This window comes from Puma concolor, chromosome D3, assembly GCF_028749965.1.
Source record: "Puma concolor isolate L17-30 chromosome D3, mPumCon1.1.hap2, whole genome shotgun sequence".
NCBI lineage: Eukaryota > Metazoa > Chordata > Mammalia > Carnivora > Felidae > Puma > Puma concolor.
Window position 1 is genome coordinate 86,927,609 of NC_141678.1, and position 23,002 is coordinate 86,950,610.

Genomic DNA, 23,002 nt, shown 5'->3' on the forward strand with positions numbered 1-23,002 from the left:
CTTGTCTTGTTCCTAATCTTAGGGGAACAGCTCTGTTTTTCACCACTGTGCATGATGTTATCTGTGGGTTCTTCATATATGGCCTTTATCATATTGAAGTACGTTCCCTGTAAACCTACTTTGTTGAAGGTTTTTATCATGAATGGATGTTATACTTTGTCAAATACTTTTTCTTCATCTATTGAAATGACTGTAAGGCATTTATCCTTTCTTTTACTGCTGTGATATCACATTGATTGATTTGCACATACTGAATCATAGTTGAAACATGGGAATGGAATGAATCCTACTTTATCTTGGTGAATGATTTTTTTTAACGTGTTCTTGGATTTGGTTTGCTAATACTATGTTGAGGATTTTTGCATCTATGTTCATCAAAGATACTGGCCTATAGTTCTCTTTATTTGTAGTATCTTTATCTGGTTTGGGTATCAAGGTAATGCTGGCCTCAGAGAATAGTTTGAGAATAGGTATAACTCTTATTTAAATGTTTGGTAGAATTCACCTTTGAAGCCATCTGGTCCTGGATTATTGTTTACTGGGAGTTCTTAATAACTCATTCAGTTTCATTACTGGTAATCAGTCTGTTCAAACTTTCTATTTCTAACTGATTCAGTTGGGGGAGGTTCTATGTTGCTAAGAATCTGTCCATTTCTTCCAGGTTGTCCAATCTGTTGCCATATAATGTTTCATAATATTACAATTCTTTGTATTTCTGTGGTATCAGTTGTTATTAATCCTATTTTTGATTCTATTTGAATCCCTCTTTCATTTTTTTTTTTTTTTTTTAATGAATTTGGCTAAAGGTTTAGCACATTTGTGCTGATCTTTTCAAAGAATCAGCTCCTGGACTTCATTGTTCGGTTCTATTGCTGTTTTGGTTTCTATTTCATTTATTTCTGCTCTGGTCTTTATTACTTCCTTCCAACTACTGGTTTGGGGTTTTGTTTGTTCTTTTTCTAGCTCCTTTAGCTATAAGGTTAGGTTGTTTACATGAGATTTTTCTTGAGGTAGGCCTGCATTGCTCTAATCGTCCCTTTTAGAACAGCTTTCGCTGCATCCCAAAGATTTTGGACTGTGGTGTTTTCATTTTCATATGTCTCCATGTATTTTTTGCTTTCCTCTTTGATCTCCTGGTTGATCCAGTCATTGTTTAGTAGCATATGATTTACCTTCCATGTAAATCTCCAGAGTTTTCCTTGTGGCTGATTTCTAGTTTAATAGTGCTGTGGTCAAAAATGATGTATAGTAGGACTTCAAACTTTCTGAATTTGTTAAGACTTGTTCTGTGGCCTAATATAGGATTTGTTCTGGAGAATGTTCCACGGACACTTGAGAAGAATGTATATTCTGCTGTTTTAGGATGGAATGTTCTGAATATACCTGTTAGACCCATCTGATCTGCTGTGTCATTCAGAGCCACTGTCTGCTTGTTGAAGTTCTGTTCGGATGATCTGTCCATTCATGTAAGTGGGGTGTTAAAGTCCCCTACTACAACTGTGTTACTATCGATTATTTCCGTATGTTTGTTAGTAGGTGCTTTATGTATTTGGATGCTCCCATGTTGGGTACATAAATATTTATAGAATTTGTTTGGCTATTATTTCAAATCTTTCAATTTTTCACTTTCCTATCGCCTGCAAACACTCCCAAGTTTGTCACTTATTTTTCTAAATATGGTATAACTAAATTTATCTTTAAATCTGTTTTATAATTATAATATCTGAAGCCTAGGCAGATAAGTTGGTATATTTCTCCCTGCTGGTTCTTCCTCATGTTGCCATGTTTCCCGATGGGATTGGTCACATTTAACTGTATACTAGTTAATACTTCTGAAAAATTAGTTGTGGAGGTTCTCTGAGGCTTAGTGTGCACTTGTCCTCCATCCATCAGAGTGGCAGGTTGCTTCTGCTAAGCACCCAGAAGCACTGTCGATCAAGGTTCGGCTCAAACCAGGTCACAGGCCACTCAGTCTATGCATCTGTGGGGTGCAGAGCTGTGGGGAGCAGTCTGTGGTGCCCATTCTCACACTTGTTCTTCTTTTCCTTATAATCACCTGGATGTGGGTTGGGGGACCAATTTAATTTTGATTCGTCTTTCTCTTAAGAGGCTAGGTCTTTGGGGTTTACACAATACAGCCAAGATGGCCCCAAACTCCCCCTGTCGTGGATACTCTCAACTGTATTTCCCTGACTCCTTGGCATGCCTGAACAAAAGCCAAGCATACAATGTTGGCAAATGTCCTCGAGACAAAAAATGCACATTTCATGTATATATTTTGTGTCTCTCGAGGCACAGACTTTCAATCAAAATGGGCCTGGGAGTTTCCCACTATCTTTTCAGTTCTTAGATTTTAAGGTAAATTTTGATATATTTTATCTAGCATATTTTTGTTGTTTTCAGAGCAGACCTTGCCTGACATTTATAGAAACAAGGAATACTCTGGCTCTATTTTTCCAAGCCTCACAACCTACTCTACTCCTGACCATCAAAACCAGAGGTTTGGGCACTAATTATCAGAATTATGCAGCCTTACATGGTAGATTTTTAAGCTAGGTGCCTCTGCTAAGCCCTCCCTCTGGATCCCCAAGTGGAAAAGGCCTGTGACATGCCTCCAAAGATCCATACAAAAACTGCACAGTTGCTGCCTCTTATCCCTGCCTTGGAGGCCCCGATCTCATGTCTGTGGGGCTGAGGAAGCTCCTTCTTACCAAAAGTTTGCCCATGTGCTTTAAGCTAAGGAAGAAGAGAGAGCATCACTGTTACAAAGAAAAGCTAAAAATAAATCCAGAGGGGAAATGCAGACTTCTCCTTGAGTTCCCTTAAGCTGTCCTTTTTCCAACTCTCTTAGGAAGAAAATTGCAGTGAGTAGTCCCCAAAGAAAAAACTTTCTGAGAAAGAAAAACTAACAGATGAGAGCAGGCATGGGAAAAGATCCCTCACGTAGCTACCTCACTGCCCTATGTGGCAGGGCCTATCATTATCCTCTCTACCAAACAAAGGGCTGAGGCACAAGCCCACGGCGGCCAGCACAGCATCCGTAGAGGAGTTATGGAAAAGCAGAGCTTAGATCCACAGTTCATCTCACTACGTTAAAAGCTGACTGAGCTTCTAAAATCTTTCCCTAATATTTCCAGCTATCCAATAATTATCAGAAAAAGAGAAGCACCAGCACACACGGGAGAACATAAGCAGAATCACTGACACTCACTTAGAAACTCCACATGTCACAGGAAAACACCTCTAAGAAAACACTAAGTACAGAACATGAGAGGAAAACACAATTAGCCCATCTGGAGCAGCCACTACGCTCCATAAATGGTTCCAGGCACTTCATGTGTGTTTATAAACTGATTTCTAGAGCTCGCCTCTTTTTATTTCCCCCAAACAATGCGATGCCTCCTTATAAAACTCCCTCCCTATAAACGTCACACTCTACTCACAGAAACAGCACATGGCTGCAGAAACAGACCTTTCCATTTCCCTCTTTCTGTTTCAAAATTATTCTAAATCCTTACCTCCACCTGTCCTACATCTCAGAGAATCAGGTCTCTGTAAGGCTAATTTCACCATTTGGTCTTGGATCCTGAACTCTCCTGCCTATTCAAGAGCTCTCTCAATCACTGAATATTCACTGAATGCTCACCAGTGACAGGCACAATTCTAGATGCCAAGTGAAGGAAAAAGAAACCTCTTGACCTCCTAGGAGCTAATGTTCTAGTGTGGGCAGACTAGGAATGAACAGATATATGCCAAAAACATATAGTATCTCACCTGGTGGTAATGTCAACAGGGAGGGAGAGGAGAGAGAGAGAGAGAAGGACGGGAGGCAGGAAGAAGGATGTGGGGGTTATCACGTTGGCCGGTTGGTCTGAAGAGGTTTCACTGACACCGCAGCATCTGCTCAAAGACCCAGGGGAGCCAGGAGAACAGAGATGGGAGAAGTCGGGGTGAGGCCAGAGAGCGCCCATGCCAGGCTCCTCCTCCCTACCACCTCCAGGATCCAGTGCAGCCACCAACAGCAAGACTCGGTAACCCCGGGAAGACTCCCGGCAGCCACTGGAGGGCTGGAGCCATGTCTGGTTCATCCCTGAGGACAGGGGTCACACCTGATTCGTTCCAACGGCCTCTGCCTCCCACACTGCCTTGAACACAGTGGTGCTTAATAAATAGTTGGCAGATTACTTATAAAACATTTTGTGTTTTACTCTAAATGGAATACTGTAGGAATGACCACATGTATAGATGGGTGGGTGTGTGTGTGTGTGTGTGTGTGACGTGAATACTCACCATTAGCCAGGATCTTGGGCTTATTGGCAGGACTGAAGCAAATATTATGAAAAATAAGGAGAGGTATACACGGGCTGCTCTTATGCTTGTATTTGCTCATCTCTGTAAGCAAGTCCAAACAGCCATCCAGCCTCAGGATCATTTGTTGGCCATCTTCTCCAAGTGAGATATTCAAGAGTAACTTCAACCAAAGAATGGTCAGATTACTGAGATGCTTATTTCCTCCTTTTGGCAATGTTAGAGACAGAAAGTTCTGTAAGAAGTTACTCTGTGGATAAACAGAGAGAATATTATTTTCTTCTTGACTCTTTTCATTATTTTCTTTGTCCCTTGGAGACCAATTAACTAGCATTCTGCTCTTCTTTTCCCAACTTTAATTTCTCCTTCCTCCTAACAACTTCCAAATACTCCCATCTAAACTGTTTCCAGGTATAAGTGAAAAAATTAAGGAAAACAAAATAGTGCTCAAATTTTTAATTCTTACTAATTCTTTCCTGACGATGGATAAACTAACTACATATAGTCAACTCTTAATTATTTAGGATGGATAATTCCAGTTGGGGATTATTTCAGGCCTCCTGAGTTCTCTCTCTCTGCCTGCCTTCCGGCAATTTTGCTACTCATTAAAAACTATCCTATGGGGAGGAAAAAGAAAACAAAACCCAAGTCAGTCTTGGATACCAGTTAACAACTCTAGTAGTACTGAGCAGACCAGAATCTTTATAGCTACAAGTGTGCTTAAAAAAAAAAAAAAAAAATCTGGGGGAGCCTAGTTGGCTCAGCAGGTTAAGCATCCAGCTCTTGATTTCAGCTCAGGTTATGATCTCATACTTCATGGGATTGAGCCCCATGTGCACTCTGCACTGACAGTGCAGAGCCTGCTTGGGATTCTCTCTCTCTCCCTCTCTCTCTGCTCCCCCCTCACTTGCATGCTCTTTGTCTCTTAAAATAAACAAACAAACAAACATTAAAAAAATTTTTAAAGCGCAACTGAGCATCCAACTCTTAATGTCGACTCAGGTCATAATCCCAGGGTCGTGGGATCAAGCCCTCCATCGGGCTCCACACTGACCATGGAGCCTGCTTGACATTCATTCCCTCCCTCTCTCCCTTCCTCTCTCTCTCTCTTTCTCTCTCTCCCTCTGCCTTGCCCCCTGCTCACACTCTCTAAAAAGTACAATAAAATAAAATAATCTACATGGATATCATATATTCACTTTACCCCCACTGCTTATCATTACAGATGATTTCTCATGGCTACATGCCACCCTAGTAAACTTATAGAGGGGTATCAAAAATATCAGTTGGATATTTTGACTGGAGAACAGAAGTGTGATCACTTAACTTTCTTAACTGCCCGGAATACCAGGCTATCTCTCATCTCCCTCCTGCTTAATAATCTATTCTGGCCTATTCCTGGGTTCTCCTGCACCTAAATCAAGATGTTGGCTTGAATCTATTAAACACATTTAATACTGTTACATAAAAGGACTCTGAGTCTAAAAATGAAAGGATATAGAAATGCTGACTCACTATATTGTGCACCTGAAACTAATATTATTAATTGTGTATGTTAACCAACTGGAATTTAGTAAAAACTTACCAAAAAAAAAAAATGAAATTAGCTACAGAAATATTAACAACATTACCCAAGCAACAAGTAAACTGTGAAACCACATGCCCACTTTGCATTGCACTGTCACTCACACCTACTTCTCATTGCTCAGTCCAAACTGACGCCTTCTAGATTTATCCCTTGCCTTTCCTGTTCAGCTACATTCTACCATGATATTGGAGATCTGGAGTAGACACTAGTGATAAAACATACGGCAGTGCTTTCAAGTATAAACATACTATGGGCATTCCTTCCCTTTGCTGGAGCTAAAGATGCTTTTAGACAATTTCCTATACCATGTGGAATGTAGAGAAACATGGTGGAGAGAAACCAGACACTTTAGAGTCTTGTTGTACAAAAGTGCTGGTTACGTCTTCTAATGCCCATAGCAGGGTAACGGACAGGTAGAACTGTTAAATACCCAGGGCTCTTTTAACAGAGGAGCAGAGGAAGGCTCGGGGGTTTCCTAACTAGAGCAGAGGAAAAACAACTTGACTGAGCTGCACCTGAAACAGAGTTACATGAAATATATATCAATATATGCTTGAGTACAGGAACAGAGTCATGCATTGAGAGTGGAGGACACCTTAGAGATCATGTTGTTTAACCCAGTAAGTTTTCAAATGAAGCAACCGAAGCTTAAAGAGAGAAGGTCTCCTGCTCAAAGTCACATGTCAAACCCGAGATTGACAACTTGTTCGGGAGCTCCTGTTCTACTCCACCCGTGTGCTCCAGAGGGGAGCGGGGGAAAGCACTGCCCCCGGCCCATGCTCTCACACGTGTAGGGACGGGGCTACAGACATCCAGTGCAGCGTGATGTGTATATCCACCTGTGGTTCTGGTGGGATAGTGGGTCCCTGATTGCACCTTTTGCCAATTTATACAGTGTGAGCCCTCCCACCATGGCTGATTTCAAGATAGCACCGTGATGTCAACTGGGTCACAGAATTCCTGAAAATCAGCAATGATACTCATGAGTCAGCCTGAGTTAGCTCCAACACACCACTGAAAAGATTGTTCCTTAGTAAAACTGCTATTTATTTGGAGGTTGCAGTCAATGTGGGTTTTTTCTGGAAGGGGTGGGGGTGGGGGGCTGACACAGGAGAGGAAATGGAGATTCAATTCTCATGAATACTGTCAACTTTCATAATTTGTCTTGGCCTCCGTATAAAGGGAACAAAAACACTCAAAGTACTACTCGTAAATAACAGACATGATCATATTCACAATGTACAGGATCTTCCAAATTAGGGATTCTGGTCATACATATCTAAATATAATCTCACTGAACATGTGTATTACAATTTGTTTAACTCATTCAATCCCTTGCAAAGTACCCTAGGTTAAAAATCAGTGATAAGAAGTCAAGTTTTGGCACTGGAGTCCCAGAGGACTGATAACATCTGTCTAAGCAGGGCAAGATGGCTGTCATTTCACACGTTGTTCTGACTATGTAAACTGAACTGAGATCGCTACTGTTCCATTTGGTCTACGTAAAGACTGGACATGACTTGTACAATCTCAAATAAATGTAAGACAGCTGTCTTTCTAATTCTAAACCCCTCATTTTTGAGAGAGGTAAAATATGATCCAAAAGTAAGAAGATAAACTGAAAGGAAGTGTAATGATCATCCTCTAGCCTGTCCTCTCCATGTGTCATCTATCAATTGGCTTTAAACATAGTGAACCCCTTAATCCTTTCACAGTCTTTTAAAACACAATGTCTTGAAATCATAATAATTTAATCCTAGAAACTGAGTTCTAGATTTTTCATAAATGTTCTTGATTAGAAGGATTATTCGACTCTTTTTTAAGATATGAAGGACAAATTAAGTACTTACTTTCTGAATTACTCCTTTACAGTCATGAGACAAGGCCAGGTTCGAAAGAAACATAAAAACCATCTGCTGAACTGCAGTGTTCTCAAGAGGCATCTGGGAAGCCAACTTCAGGATACACCCCATCAGAGAGGTGCCAGGCGCTCCTCTATAGGCAGCTTGAACTGGATATGGCCCACAACTTGACCAACAAAGAGAACTGCAACCTTAAAAAACATAGCCTATCATAATGTCATCTTAGTTTCACTATTTAGTTAAAAAACCTGGGGCATCTGGATGGCTCAGTCATTCAAGCGTCTGACTCTTGATTTTGGCTCAGGTCATGATCTCACAGTTCATGAGTTTGAGCCCCGGGTCAGGTTCCACACTAACAGCATGAAGCCTGCTTGGGATTCTCTCTCTCCCCTCTCTCTATGCCCTTCCCCTGCTTGCACGCATGCACTCTCACTAACAAAATAAATAAATAAACTTAAAAAAAAAAAAAAAACAACCTAAGTAGTGAAGCATATCTGCCTACTCAATGACTTATCCACTAACCTATGAACTGCAATTCAGCAGGGAAGGCTAGTGTTGACATCTACATACAGCCTGATGGATTTGCTGTCCTCACTGAGGGTCTAATGATCTAAATTTTTTTTAATGTTTATCCATTTTTGAGAGAGAGAGAGAGCATGAGCAGGGGAGGGGCAGAGAGAGAGGGAGACACAGAATCCAAAGCAGGCTCTGGGCTCCAAGCTGTCAGTACAGAGGCCGATGCAGGGCTCAAACCTACAGACTGTGAGCTCATGACCTGATCCAAAGTCAGCCACTCAACCGACCGAGCCACCCAGGCACCCCTCAAAAAGGCATTTTAAAACACTAGGTTTATTTTTTCTTAATGTTTGTTTGTTTGTTTTGAGAGAGGGAGAGAGAGAGACAGACAGAAACAGAGAAAAGAGGGAATCCCAACCAGGCTTTGTACTGTCAGCGCAGAGCCCGACGCAGGGCTTGATCCAACGAACTGTGAGATCATGACCTGAGTCAAAATCAAGAGTCAGACGCACAACCAACTGAGCCACCCAGGTGTGCCTAGATTCATTTTTTAAGAATAAATATGCATAAGAGGTTTTTAAATAGTTCCTTAAAAATACATCTAAATAAAAACCTGTGCAGAAGAAGAGAATTTTAGAAATGGGGGTAAGTTGGTCCAATGCCTTCATTTTACACAAGAAAAAAGAAAAGGAGGGACGCGATAATCCTGGGGTGTGTCCACAGGACGTTTGGTACCAGCCATGTATGATAGATAAAGGCCAGAGCTCAGAGAAGCCAGTGGCTTGTTGAGAGACACACAGCTCACAAGCAGCAAGAGCCAGAAGCGTCAAGTGGTTTTCCAGAATCTAGTGTTCTCTCAGTAAATTAAACAACCGTATGGGATTTATCAAGGGAGGAAACCAACCATATACGAATTAGAAATTCATTTTACTGCATTGTAACATAAATCTAAGTGTAATTAAGTTATGACAGTCCATGCAAGGAGGCTAGCTTAAGTATCACTAGATGAGAATCAAATACATTCTGCAAAGTAAAGTCATAAAAGGCAAGTAAACACAAATAAATATAGTGGTCTTGCCTGTATTCACACCAAATCGCAGTATCCAAATAGCAAGGTTTCCACTAGATCCACTAAATGACAGAGTTTTGCTTGAAAACAAACTAGATAGGAAAATAAAAAGTTTCTTCTCCCATTTAGTAACCTAACCACAATCTCATATTTACAACAATTTTAAGTAAAAAGTGACATATAGTTTCAAAAGCTTTAAAATGTTTCTTTTACTCAATATTTAGCAATTGTTTTTTTTTTCCCTCCTTACTTCCCTAAGCCCTAAACTAAGTAGGGAAGGTGGGTGGAGAAGGAGAAGGTGCCCACACGGCACAGGAGACAGCTCTGCTGCACGGGCCGAGCCACCAGCAGTGGTGGCTGAGGGACTCAGCGAGAGGAGACTGTCCAAACAGAAGTACGGACGAGGAAGTTGGAGGCAGAGCAAAAACAAAACCACCTGTGCTGCCATGCACTCCATGCCCCACAATGAAAGTTCAGGAGTTACGAACTTGAAGGTCTGCTGATGTCACGGGACCCTGCTGGCCAGAGGCCCACGTCCCACTGTCAAGGAGTAAACTACAGTAAGCACATGGGAGTGAGTAGATGGACTCTGAACTGTTTTGAGTTCCCGTCCTTTCTCTGTGCATCTTTTGACAACTGAAGAACCAGCTGCTGAGCTGCTGGATGGTGGCTGGAAGACAGCACACACACGTAGTGACTGGACCTCAAGTGCATGACCCTGACTTTCCAAGGGGACGTGACTGCTGCCAGCAGTCCTACTCCACCTCCCGGGCAGGCCTGCTCTCCCTCAGCTCGAATGGCTAACTTCATGCTTTCTCCTCTCCATCTCCTTTTCCATCACCTCCACCCTTGCCTTCACTCACTCTTAGCTGCCGGCCTCTAACATTGCACGGCCCTCAGCAGCTTCTCAGTAAAACATGTGTTGTGGGAGTGACAAGAGGTGTCCCAATGGCATCAGCTATTACGAGGCCAACTGTGTCTAGGGTCGCCTTTCATCACACCAGCTCCTACTCTAGAGTCCATGAAAGTTTTAACCTTTATCTGGTTCTTAAGGTCTTACATCGTTAATTTTCACTCTCTCGATTTCCCTATGAAATTCAATTTCCCACTGCCATATAACCAGGTCAGTTTCTCCCTCTCTATTCCCTGAGCTGCCTAATGAGTCCTCCTGGCTGCACAAACACATACTAAAGTATCTTGTAACACCCATAAGAAAGTTTCCCTCTCACCAACATGCCCTCTGTAAGCAGGAGAAACACTTCAAACTGTGTATTTGTTTTTCAGTTCATTTTCACAGCATTACATAAAATTAGTATTTTAGTTTATTACTGAAAGGCAGAATTGGGATCTATTTACCATTTGGAAAATTTGCGGTGTAGACACAAAGTAGCTGCAGGGCAATTTGCATCAATGAATCATCCATCAAAAGCCAAGGCCAGAGTGAGTGCAAGACAGGGACCAGATGAGCTTCAAGAGCTGCTTCCTATTGTGAGAAAGAAATACAGTCAGTATTAGTGTGCACATATGAAAATACAAAATTAAAATCAAATAAAAAAAAAAACCTGTTACCAATATATAAGGAGACAAAAACTGAATTTATCTTTGTTCCGGTTAGGGCAAGCTGGTACAAGAATCCTGCAGACAGATTTAGCACCTTGCCCAGGACTGCCCTGACCATGAGCCTGACCAGTCTCAGGAAGTGCCTTTAACACTGGGGTGACCACAATATACAACTTAGCTAAGAAATGTTAGAAACCAACAAGCAAAAAAACACCAAAACAGCTCCTAAACATGTAAATTAAACAGGACAATGATATCTCACTACATTGAATAAACTCTCATAAGTACTCTAAAATGATTAAGAAACGGGATTTTCTGGTTAAGAAAACACTCTGGTCAGTTCTGAGTTCTCCCCTCCACCTTCTCTCTCCTCTGTGTTTATGTGTGTGTGTATACGTTGGTAAGTGTGGACACATCAGAAGTAGAGTACTATTTATAAATAATTGGAATATAGTAAAAGCCAAAATACTATGTCAATCAACAAATTCTTATGTAATTCATAGTCTTTATTACAAAGATCAGTTACCCCTAGGACGGTATTATGTATAAAATCTATTTGCAGCGGGGCGCTGGAGTGGCTCAGTCTGTTAGGCGTCCAACTCCGGCCCGGGTCATAATCTCGCGGGTGGGGAGTTCCAGCCCCGCATCGGGCTCTGTGCTGACAGCTTGGAGCCTGGAGCTGCTTCAGATTCTGTCTCCATCTCTCTCTGCCCCTCCTCTACTCATGTTCTCTCTCCCTCTCAAAAATAAATATAATTAAAAAAAAAAATCTGTCTGCAGTAATGAGCAATTTTTTAAATGAACAGGAATTACTAGGCAATTCATAGACCTTATGTGCACACAGGTAGGTATTTATATTAAATACACACACCCTGTACAACTTTATGCAGCATCAATGGCAGAAGAGAGTGGGAAGTTATTACCAGTGTTCAACCCTCTCCATAAGCTCTGAAGTCATTCCCAGGGTTACTTATTCACCCCACTCTTCATAAGCTTGGAACACAACCCCACGATTACGAAGACAGAAATAATTATGTATGAGCTCCGTCTCTACCATTCTGTCCACCTAGTTTATCTGTATATTCATCCACTCATCCTTCCTGCCCGGAAGTGCGGAGTAGGTGTTCCCTTGCTGGTGGTCAGGAAGTCCATCTGTCTTCTGAAACACAGCCTCCCCACCTCCTCAGGGACCTTCATCCATCAATCAGTCCTCTTCTTCCTGTCTCTTTAACAACTAGTCCCCAGTTTGCTCACTTCTGTTTATATTCAAGCAGTTTACATGTTAGGAGAAACAACCAGTCTAGACTAACTTCCTTTAATGCTGTATGTCCTAAATTATTAATGCTGCTTTTCAAGACCAAGGTTCTTATTGCTTTCACTTCCCATCTCTTATTTAATCTTCAGCTTAGTTCAATTTATTTTCTGTCCTGACAGTGCTACCAAGACCACCCTCAGCACTGTGGCATCTATTAAAGATGTACTCTTAATTCATTTCCATGTAGCCTCTCTGTCCTGGAACATCTCCAAATGCTCTCCAGCACTCCCATCCCAGTTGTTTTCCATGTTTAGTTTCTACAGATATGACCTAGGCTTTTGTATATACTCTCTTGGGAAATTTCAACAGTTTACACTGGTAACTCCTAATATCCCCCACCTATATCCTGCTCAGAGCCCCAGACCCTTGTAATCTACTGACTACCAGCCATTTTCCACCTGGATGTCCCAAAGACCCTTTATATTAACATGTGTGAACCTGAACATTACAATCGCTCATGCCTACAGTCTGGTCTATTATGCGCACTTGCATTAAAGTAGAGCCTGGAAATCACTCCATATTTCTTTTCTCTTCAGTGTCTCCCCACCCTCCTTCCCTTCTTCATCTGCCCCAATTCGGGGCTCATCACCTCCTGTCTGACTACTACAGTCTCCGACCTCTAACCTTCCCCACAGTTCATTTACCTTCCAGCCACCATGATCTTCCCAGTATGGAAACCCCAAATGTCCCACGTATACAGACAATGGGGTGAGGCAGCCATGGGTGACTTGGTGAATTACCAAAGCGTACCCAACGGTTAGTACTGAGAGCATGTGATACTCCTCAGGAAGTTGGAACAGGAAAAGAAATTAAGAATCTTTACCCCACAGGACTGTATTTATACTCAAAGAGCAATCTATATGCTCTTTTTTGGATTTATTCCTTATTAAACAACTTGGAAATGTAAAAATGCTTTGAGTTATTGAGAGATTACACTTTTCATAGATGGCTAATGTGATACACATGTGAACACTGTATTTCAGTACCCAGCTAGTACCTCATAAATCTATATAAGCAGAGCTGACCTGGAAGGGGTTCCAGAGTATTACCAGGGTAAGGTGTCACGGATTAATATCAACTACATCCAGCTGCAAGCACATTATTTAGCATAATGGATCACAAATTTAGTAAATGACACCTCCACTTTGAGTAAAGAGTTCATATATTGAGAATTTTAGTGAAATGTATAAACAATTCTCAAGTTGTTCTGAAATGTAAATTGTTAGCAATGTGTCTTTAACAAATTAACACAGCTTAAAGAATATGTTCAAAATATTCTTTTTCCAGATAAGTTTTTTCTAGTTTTATCACAAGTAAAAGCAAAAAAGAACGTTTTTTAAAAAATGAAACTCCTGTAATTTACCTTTCTCTTATTCATTTCCCACAGTATTTCTCTGTGAAAACTAGTGTTGTATCACTATGACAAAGCAAATCAAAGCACCCAAGACACCATAACCTGCCTAACAGTTCCTACCCTGGTGTTCTAAGTGACAGCACCAATGCTCACAGACACAGCAGCACATCTCGATGGTTCCCAGACAGAGGGGTGGAGTCACTGGGCACAAGAAGCCAGAAGGGCTGGCCGTGAAGCTCCCCCAGGTGAACAGGGCCGGGCCCAGCAACAGCAGTATTTTCTACCCAAACGAGAGACACACTTTTCCTCTTTCCTTATGGATACAGACACCTCCACTTATTTCCTGGAGAGCTGCCTGACAACTGTCTTTGAAAGAACTCTGCCTTGGGGCGCCTTGGGGGCTCGGTCGGTTAAGTGTCCGACTTCAGCGCAGGTCATGATCTCATAGCTCACGAGTTCGAGCCCCACATTGGGCTCTCCACTGTCAATGCAGAGCCTGTTTTGGATCCTCTGTCCCCTTCTCTCTCTGCCCCTCTCCTGCTCACTCTCTCTCTCTCAAAATAAATACACTTAAAATTTTCTTAGAACTCTGCCTTATTGGACGTACACAAACATGCATTCCATCTTAGTAAAAAAAACAACTGAAATGTGCCACCGTAGAGAAAGACACTCATTTGCTTTAGCTGCTTGAAGTTTTCAGTGATAAAGTTAAAATACTGATATGAACATGAAATGCCATCAATGTTGAAGAATAAGGTGCATCTATTTCTGAGAATTAACAAGGAGTTTAAGGACCAATCAAGTGCATCTAAAAACATTTGAAGAGTTTTTCATGTTTCTTCCTATATTATCTCATATAAAAATGAAACTTTAATTTAATGTCAGCATCACTATTGAAATTTTGAAATATCGCTCTACTTACTTTACATTCTTCATTTTGATAAAGACAGTTTCTTAGGAGCTGCATGGCAATGCTTAACTCTTTAATAAAACCGTCCTCCTGTTTAAACAAAAAGCGGTTTAAAAATGTGAACACAATGGCATATTCCACTTTTTACCCAGAGTAATGCCTTCCCCTTTGGGTCACATTACAATGCCAGTGTGCTCTCACTGCACCTGACCACCATAACTTTGAGGGCACTGACAAGCTAATGATCTCTGAAAGATGACCATATCTCAAGAAGTGCATCCGCCACAAAAAAGCTATTTCTGTTCTATCAAGCATGGAGGACTGAGATATATAATAGGCTCCATGTTTCATCTCAATAAAGTGAAGCAGGTACTGACTGGTTTTCAATCATATCAGGTGTTGGCTGACTTTCTCAATGATGAAGTAAAGAGCCTTTGCCTGGAGAGGAAAAAGGAAAAGAGGCAAGAAAAGAAACTGACAAACATGTAGCCCCCCTCATCAATACGATTATTAAATAAGACTCTTTCTTGGTTTCCTACAAAATGCAACAGAAAGCAGTTATTACACAGATTGCTCCTATAATGGTCTTAGCTATATACATAAATATTTATAGTTATAAATTTATAAATACACACTCATTCATCTTCTGAACAAGCCTGTATGGCAGATCTTTTTGTTTGTTTTATTAATTATTAATCATTTATTATTATCATCACTATTATATAAAAACTGTTATTTTGAGCTTACATGACATGCAGTTTGAACATGAGTCAAACAGACTCAACACTCGAGACATTCAAAAGTCACGGAAGAAAATAAAGAGAGATCAAGAGTACAGCTTCAAAACCGCCCAGATATAGGGCAACTATTGGTTTTATCAGTTCGTAATTATGTGACTGTGTTGGCCTGAGTGCTCACAACATAACAAATATGACATGCTTATAGAACAGGGCCTGGCATACAGAAAAACTTAGTAAGTTATATGTCATTCCCAGTGAACCTAGGCTTGCTTTGAGAGAAATATCTTCATTTGTAGCATAAAAAAAATTATCTGGCAAAATATCATGCACATTCCAAAACGTTTATAGTAACAAAAACATGTAATATCTAAATCTCATTTTAAGATCTTCAAGTGAAAATTAAGTTACACACACACACACACACACACACACACACACACACACACACACAAGCTCAAAGTTGCTAACGTAAAAATCCCATTAATCTATCTAACTACACCCTTCTTCCAAATTGGATACCCATTTCCACCCAAGAGTGGTGTTATTAATAAGCACAGGACACTGGAGTGATGGTCTCTGTGCCATTCCATCCATCCCGGACATCCGGGACCCACAGTTACCTGTTTTTTCAGCGCTGCTTTCCCGGGCCTGAGAGAATCGAGGTTCAGCTGTGCACTGATGTGCTTCATCTGCTCCATGCAGCTGTCTATTAGATCAGCTGAGAGATAAAATCCGAGACAATCAAAAAAGATGTTCCATTGCCAAGTAAGCTGAAACCACATATATCAAATTCTCCAAAATAAAATAGAACATTTTATATTTCTGACCAACTTCACTTTGGTATTTTCAGTGAGGGGTTAATAAGTCAGAGGAAATGAAAGAGAACTAAAATGCAGAATAATTTCAATGTTTTCAATTTATACTACAATACTCCTAAAATCGACTTTATGTTTTGAGGTATGCATAATTTGCTTTAGTAGCAAATCACCATTGAAATGACTGGACTCGGGGCGCCTGGGTGGCTTGGTCGGTTAAGCGTCCGACTTCGGCTCAGGTCATGATCTCACGGTCCGTGAGTTCGAGCCCCGCGTCGGGCTCTGTGCTGACAGCTCAGAGCCTGCAGCCTGTTTCAGATACTGTGTCTCCCTCTCTCTCTGCTCCTCCCCTGTTCATGCTCTGTCTCTGTCTCAAAAATAAATAAATGTTAGAAAAAAAAAAATTAAAAAAAAAAAAATGACTGGACTCGATGTTGCTGTTAGTCTCTTTAACTCGAAGACCTGTATTCTCGGATCACAGATGAGAAATCACAAAACTCTCCAAGGGAAACTTATGTGAAAATACCCAACAGTCTAACACTGCTGTTACTACTATCAAAAACTATGTGTTTTTTTCAAGTACGCAATATGTGCTGGTGGTTACTAATATTTAATTATTGTGACACTGAGTAATGTGTTACTTTTAAAGCTCCTCTACTATTTACATATTCTTTAGGGTAAGAATCATTACTCAAAAAATAATCTACATATATCATCTTTCTATTTTAAAAGTAATACATGTTCACTGTGTTTCTGTCTGGGGAAAAAAAACAACTCTTTTTAGTAAGACTGAGATTATAAATTTTTTACACTTTGAATCCAAAGAAAATTATAATGAACAAGGAGTAAAATAAATGAGTTGATAACATGCCATAAAGGCTGATATGTTGTGTGTCTCACCTTTCAAAGCATGTGTCTGAGCTCTCCTACTGACAGCCAGAAGTGACATCAGTGCATTTGCAGCAACTCTTTTCAGGACATCCTTGGAGGGTTTTCCTTCATAGCACTGCGAAAATATATATCAAACTGCCTTGAAGAAAAACTTAATCTGGAGCAAAACTGTTGTGAATAAAAGATGTGGCCTATTTAAAAGGAATTGCTAGGTTTCAACTACTCCATGAAATTCACTGGAACTTGATAAATCATTAAGATTTGAGACTGAGAATGCTCTGTGTGACAAGGACTGCAGATGAAATTTACAATATGGAAAAGACCACGATGTGAAGGAAAAATTGTACTTAGTATGAACACATAGCATGTTCATGTGCTTCATCAAATTCACCAGGGAGTGCACATACATACATGTTAACTTGTTAAAAAGGGTCCTCAAAAAACTGCTGAAGAGGAGAACTGCCATCAAATTCCTTTCTTCTTCAGACACATTCCCCTCCTTCAATTTCCTATTGTACCACTGTACCTCAGGTGATTTGGTTCTTTCCATCTTTCATTTTTTTTTTTTTAACATTTATTTATTTTTGAGACAGGGAGAGACAGAGCGTGAACAGGGGAGGGTCAGAGAGAGGGAAACACAGAATCTGAAACAGGCTCCAGGCTGTGAGCTATCAGCACAGAGCCCGACGCGGGGCTCGAACTCACAGACCGCGAGATCATGACCTGAGCCGAAGTCGGCCGCTTAACCAAATGAGCCACCCAGGCGCCCCTTTCCATCTTTCATTTCTACAGTAACATTTATCTGTCACATCACATGCTTTTCAAAAAAATATTTAAATTTTTTTAACTTATGTAAATTTTAAAAATCACTTGTAATTTTAAAAATACTAATATTTTGATATATTTCCCTTATACATTTGATAATTTTGAATTAAAATTTTTTTCATTATTGGGGTGCCTGAGTGGCTCAGTCATTTGAGCAATTTGACTCTTGATCTCAGCTCAGGTCATGATCTCCCAGTCATGGAATTGAGCCCCCTGTCAGGGCTCTGTGCTGAATGTGGAGCCTACTTGGGATTTTCTCCCTCCCTCTCTCCCTCTCTCCTTCCCTCCCTCTCTCTCTCTCTCCCTCCCTCCCCCTGCCCATCCCCCACTCACACTTGCTCACTCTCAGAAAAAATTTGTTTTCATTATCAAAAATCTCAAATATGTATAAGAGTAAAGGAAATGAAATACCAAACACCCATACTTTTTGGAAATTTTTGGCTGAACAATTTCTAGTAAATACTAAATATCATATACTGTCATATTCCAATATACATAACCAGAAAGCCTAACATCATCACGCCTAACATATTTAACAATAATTTGTTGGTATCAACCTAATATCCAGTCCAAATTCACATTTTCTCTTTCGTCTCAAAAATGTCTCCTCACAGTTGGTTTACTGGAATCAGGACTGAATAAAAGCCCTGACACCACATCTGCGCATCTCCTAAATCTAGGCACTTGTCTTTCTCACACCTCCCGACCCATCCACCAGGGTTTCCATTCCATTCCCCTTCTGTTGCTGAGCTGTTGAGTAAACCAGACCAGTCATCCTCTAGAACGCGCCACATCCTGGGTCTGTCTGCTTGTGATGTGAACTTGTCTTCTCCGCTCTATATTTCCCATTTACTGGGTGCTGCAGCTCTAAAGGCTTGAGAACATTCAGGTGAGATCTTTTGTAGTAAGAGTGTCATGTGGATATTCACATAAATTTTAATTACAGTTTCAAAGAGTTCATAAATTCCAGGTGAAGAATCTAGAAGTTCCTCATATGATTTACAAATATTAGATATAATTCAAATTCATAATTTTTCCTTCTACCAGTAATTTTCAATGGTCCAGTATTAAACTCAAAATGATACAATCTTACATAAACTATAGAAATACACAGACACAGCTTCACTCTTCCTGATTGACCTGTACTTGGCAATGTGACCCTAGAGGAGCCTGCAGAGTGTGGGGGCCCTTCCAGCCCCACCACCATGGGCGGAGTGATTCCATCTTAAATAGTGGCTTCAGCACGTAGGCTGCTGCCTCCAACCAGGCAGGTCCCTATTTGGCCAACAAGTTAGATACTAAATGCCCAGGGATGCTTGGCAAAGATCACATTTCACAGTCATGAAGAAGGTGAGGAAAAAGGCAGCAAATTATTTAGGATAATGAATTTGTTTGGAGTATAATCATTATAGTTAATTATGAGAATCCTAATTTGTCTATAAGCTTAATCTTCACCATTAATAAGAAAGCTGCTCTCGTATACATGGCCTTATTGCACTTTCATGTATTAATGTTTTGAGAAAAACCAAACTGATCTCATTGAAATATATGATTCATCTACTCTGTGCAGATTTGAGGGAGAAAAAGGAAGTTAGAGTTCTAGGGAACCAGTGGTTCATATAGATGTGTCTTTTATTCCCGCATGAAATCTCATCAAAATGACAGAAGTGGGATTAAACACCAAGACAGACAGACAGACAGACACTCAGACACTCACACACTTACTTGCTCACTGGCTCACTCACTCACATGACAAGTCTGGAAACTAGCAAGCAGAAAGATGAATGGCAAATGCATCAGCAGGCTTGAGAACACAGAATACCACCCCTGTCCATACAATGAATTGCCAACAGCTGAGGGAATTGAGCAGCAGGTACTCCTGGAAGTGAGAGCAAAGGAGGACTGTTTGAAAAAACTCTGAGAAGCAGCTCAATGAACAGATTCTGCCCACCACCCGCCAATCTCTGCACAGCCAAGCCACTCTTCCTCCCCACCCCTTATAAGAAACCGGAGACTTGGTCTCTGGACAGGATGAATTAGAAGGGTTCTAAACTGGGGCACCTGGGTGGTGCAGTCGGTTCAGTGTCCGACTTTGGCTCAGGTCAAGATCTCGCAGTTTGTGGGTTCGAGCCCTGGGTCAGGCTCTGTGCGGACAGCTCGGAGCCTGGAACCTGCTTCAGATTCGATGTCTTCCTCTTTCTCTGCCCCTCTCCTGCTCATTGTCTCTCTATCTCTCTCTCTCTCAAAAATAAACATGAAAAAGAAGAAGAAGAAGAAGAAGGGTTCTAAACTGACAGAAATGAGGCATATTTCCAAGTGAGGGTATTACACTGAAAACAGGAAGGATTAAGTGATACATGCAAATTAATTTCTAAGACCTCAGCTCTCTTCCTTCCACTTTGCCACAAAACATTTGGCAGTTGGCTTTTCAGCTCCAGGCAGGAGATGAGAGATTCTTAGGGAATCTGACAAGTTCAAGAAGGCAGGCCACAAAGGGCCCCGGCCCAATCGCCTTACACAGTACAGCCTGCAGTTGACAGGCTCCACTCAGATGCCCAGGGTTTCCAGTCTACTTTAAGTCCCCCAGTTTTAAATGCAGCAGACAACCAACATTACCATGTACCAGAGAAAATCCCCTAACCAGAAACCAGAAATCAAAATAAAGAGTAAAAAAGAGAAGAAAAGAGACCATGTAGGAAGAAGAAAACTTAGGAGTCCCAAACATATAGAAGACACGAAGTAGATGGGATGTCAGATGCAAAGAACTTCGAGAGAGACCAGCATAATTAGATTAAATTAGATTAAATAGATCCCTCCCCCCCGAAACTTCATCAGGAAAATGCAGAATGCTGAAGACCAAAAAAAGATTCTTAACACTCCCAGGAGAGAGAAACCAGAAATCATAATGGCTTCAGACTTTTCTACAGTAACATGAGAAGTTAAAGGGGAGAGACAAGGCCTTCTCAATTCTGAAGTGAAGGACTTCCAATGTACAGTTCTCACTGAAGTATAAATTTAATGTAAGGGTTGAAAAAGACTCAGATGTCTAGACCTCGAAAAAGCTGCTTATGCACCTTTGTTCTGGAAGCGACGAGAGAACAGACTATCCAAAGAAGGAGTGAAGCAGGAAAGGAGAACACGGGAGACGCGAGACTGCAGGAATTCCCCAGGAGGAAGGCGAATGGAGACCCCAGGATCTCACTGCACACCAAGCAGGTCAGAAGGAATTGGGAGTGACCGCTTCTAGAACACGAAGCTAACGAAGTTCTGACATTTCTGAATATACTGAGAGGACATTCGATTGCTGGCAAAGAGCATGGAGCTAATCAGTGATAACAGAAAACTCAGCAAATTTAAAAATAATACAATTTACCTCTAAGAAAAAAGGAAGCTGTGCAGGCAGAGAAAGGGAGACATTGTCTGCAACACAGTTCAACCGTGCACAGCATTTTCACAGATGTACCACCCCATGCTGCCTCATCTCTAGCCACCGTGAAGATACAGGATGGCAGGGAAGTGAGAAGGGAGTCCACTGCGGCCAGGTAGGTGGGTGGGGCCTGGAAAGGGAACTCAAGTCTCATTTTCCAAAGCAGGAAGTCAACGGATAATGTCCACAATGGAATAAGCAAGATAGACAAATACAAGCATGTTATTCAGAGACACGGAAGGGAAACTATTAAACAATCAGCTAAACGAGGTATGAATAGTTGCCTCTAAGAAGAGGAAAATGAAGGAAGACGTCTTTTACTTTGCATATAAAACTTGTAAACCTGTTAGGCACTTTAAAATGTGTACACAGAAAAACAGGTATGAAAGCCAAAAACTAACAACAAACAAAAAACAAGCAGGTCTAACCTATAGTAAATCCACATACTTTTCAACATACACCAAAGGTCAGAGTAGAGGATTTAATTTCTATAATTTTCCATGTAGCACTTATTTCAGACTGAGAAGTCCTTCTGAGCATCTGTGCAGAGCAGGAGCACGGGGCTCAAAGCACGAGAAGCCCTGGAGACAAGAAAGGGGAGGCTAAGATTACATGTCAGATAGCTGAAGGGACGGACACCAGCTACTGGATGATGCAGACACACAAAAGAGGAGGAGGATACAGAGCAAGAAACAGTTTGTCTTTTTGTCAACCACAGAAAGAAAGAAAATCAGGACTCAACGTAATTTACTTAAATTTTATGCTCTTTTGCGGTGCCTGGGTGGCTCAGTCAGTTAAGCATTCGACTTCAGCTCAGGTCATCATCTTGTGGTTCTTGAGTTCAAGCCTGACATTGGACTCTGTGCTGACAGCTCAGAGCCTGGAGCCTGCTTCCAATTCTGTGTCTCCCTCTCTCTGCCCCTCCCCAATTTATTTTTTTTTAATTTTTTTTTTAATGTTTATTTATTTTTGAGACAGAGAAAGACAGAGCATTAACAGGGGAGGGTCAGAGAGAGAGAGAGAGGGAGACACAGAATCTGAAACAGGCTCCAGGCTCTGAGCTGTCAGCACAGAGCCCGACGCGGGGCTTGAACTCACGAACCGCGAGATAATGACCTGAGCCGAAGTCGGACGCTCAACCGACTGAGCCACCCAGGCGCCCCTGCCCCTCCCCAATTTTATGCTCTTTTTAGATCTAATTCCTTCTATACATTAAGTGATCTAGGTATTCCAGGTCAAGACTTTTTGCTTTCTTTCCAAAAAGCATTGATATAAAGAACAGGTTTTTTAAATTATAGAGAATACTCCTTGATTGACACAGCAGTATCTCAAATAGATAAGCTCTTCTCTCCAACAGATTTACTCTTGAACTTCACCACTCACTAAACACTAGTGCAAAATATATCTCCTAAAAATGTGAAATAAGACTTTTTTGTTTCCTTCCATTACTACCCTTAGATATCAGACCAAATACAAGGAGCAAAATTAATTCAATATCTCAATTATGAGCAAAATTTATTATTATAGCATTTGTATTAATCTTGTGATCCACATTTATTTGCAAATGAAACATTCTGAGTATCTCACTAGCTAAGGCAAAATCACCATTAAGTTGTATTTGTTCAATACGTTACGGTCAAAAGATAATATGGTCTCCATGGTCAAAACATTTGTATTGTAAGACATATATGTCAAAAGACATAATAGTTTCTCAGAGCATGTTCAAACCCTCAAGCCTCCTCAAATTGGAATTATGAAAAAATAAACTTGTACATTATTTAAGATACAAATACCAAATGCAAACTTTTAACATGTATCCTCT

The 23,002-nt window shown here is 40.9% G+C and overlaps 1 protein-coding gene across 5 annotated transcripts in view; it reads right to left on the minus strand.

The window, feature by feature from the left end:
• Positions 1-23,002, minus strand: part of RTTN (rotatin) — a 163,872-nt gene that overhangs the window by 5,095 nt on the left and 135,775 nt on the right. For 4 of the 5 annotated variants that reach the window (XM_086683207.1, XM_086683208.1, XM_025931071.2 and 1 more), the window contains 6 exons: positions 16,938-17,043; positions 15,843-15,940; positions 14,495-14,572; positions 10,700-10,826; positions 7,747-7,949; positions 4,291-4,558 (listed from right to left, as the gene is read on the minus strand). In XM_086683207.1, coding sequence (XP_086539333.1) covers positions 4,291-4,558; positions 7,747-7,949; positions 10,700-10,826; positions 14,495-14,572; positions 15,843-15,940; positions 16,938-17,043 — 880 coding nt within the window. Of the gene's footprint in view, positions 1-4,290; positions 4,559-7,746; positions 7,950-10,699; positions 10,827-14,494; positions 14,573-15,842; positions 15,941-16,937; positions 17,044-23,002 lie in introns of those variants that run through there. The other variant, XM_086683209.1, reaches the window with a different exon arrangement.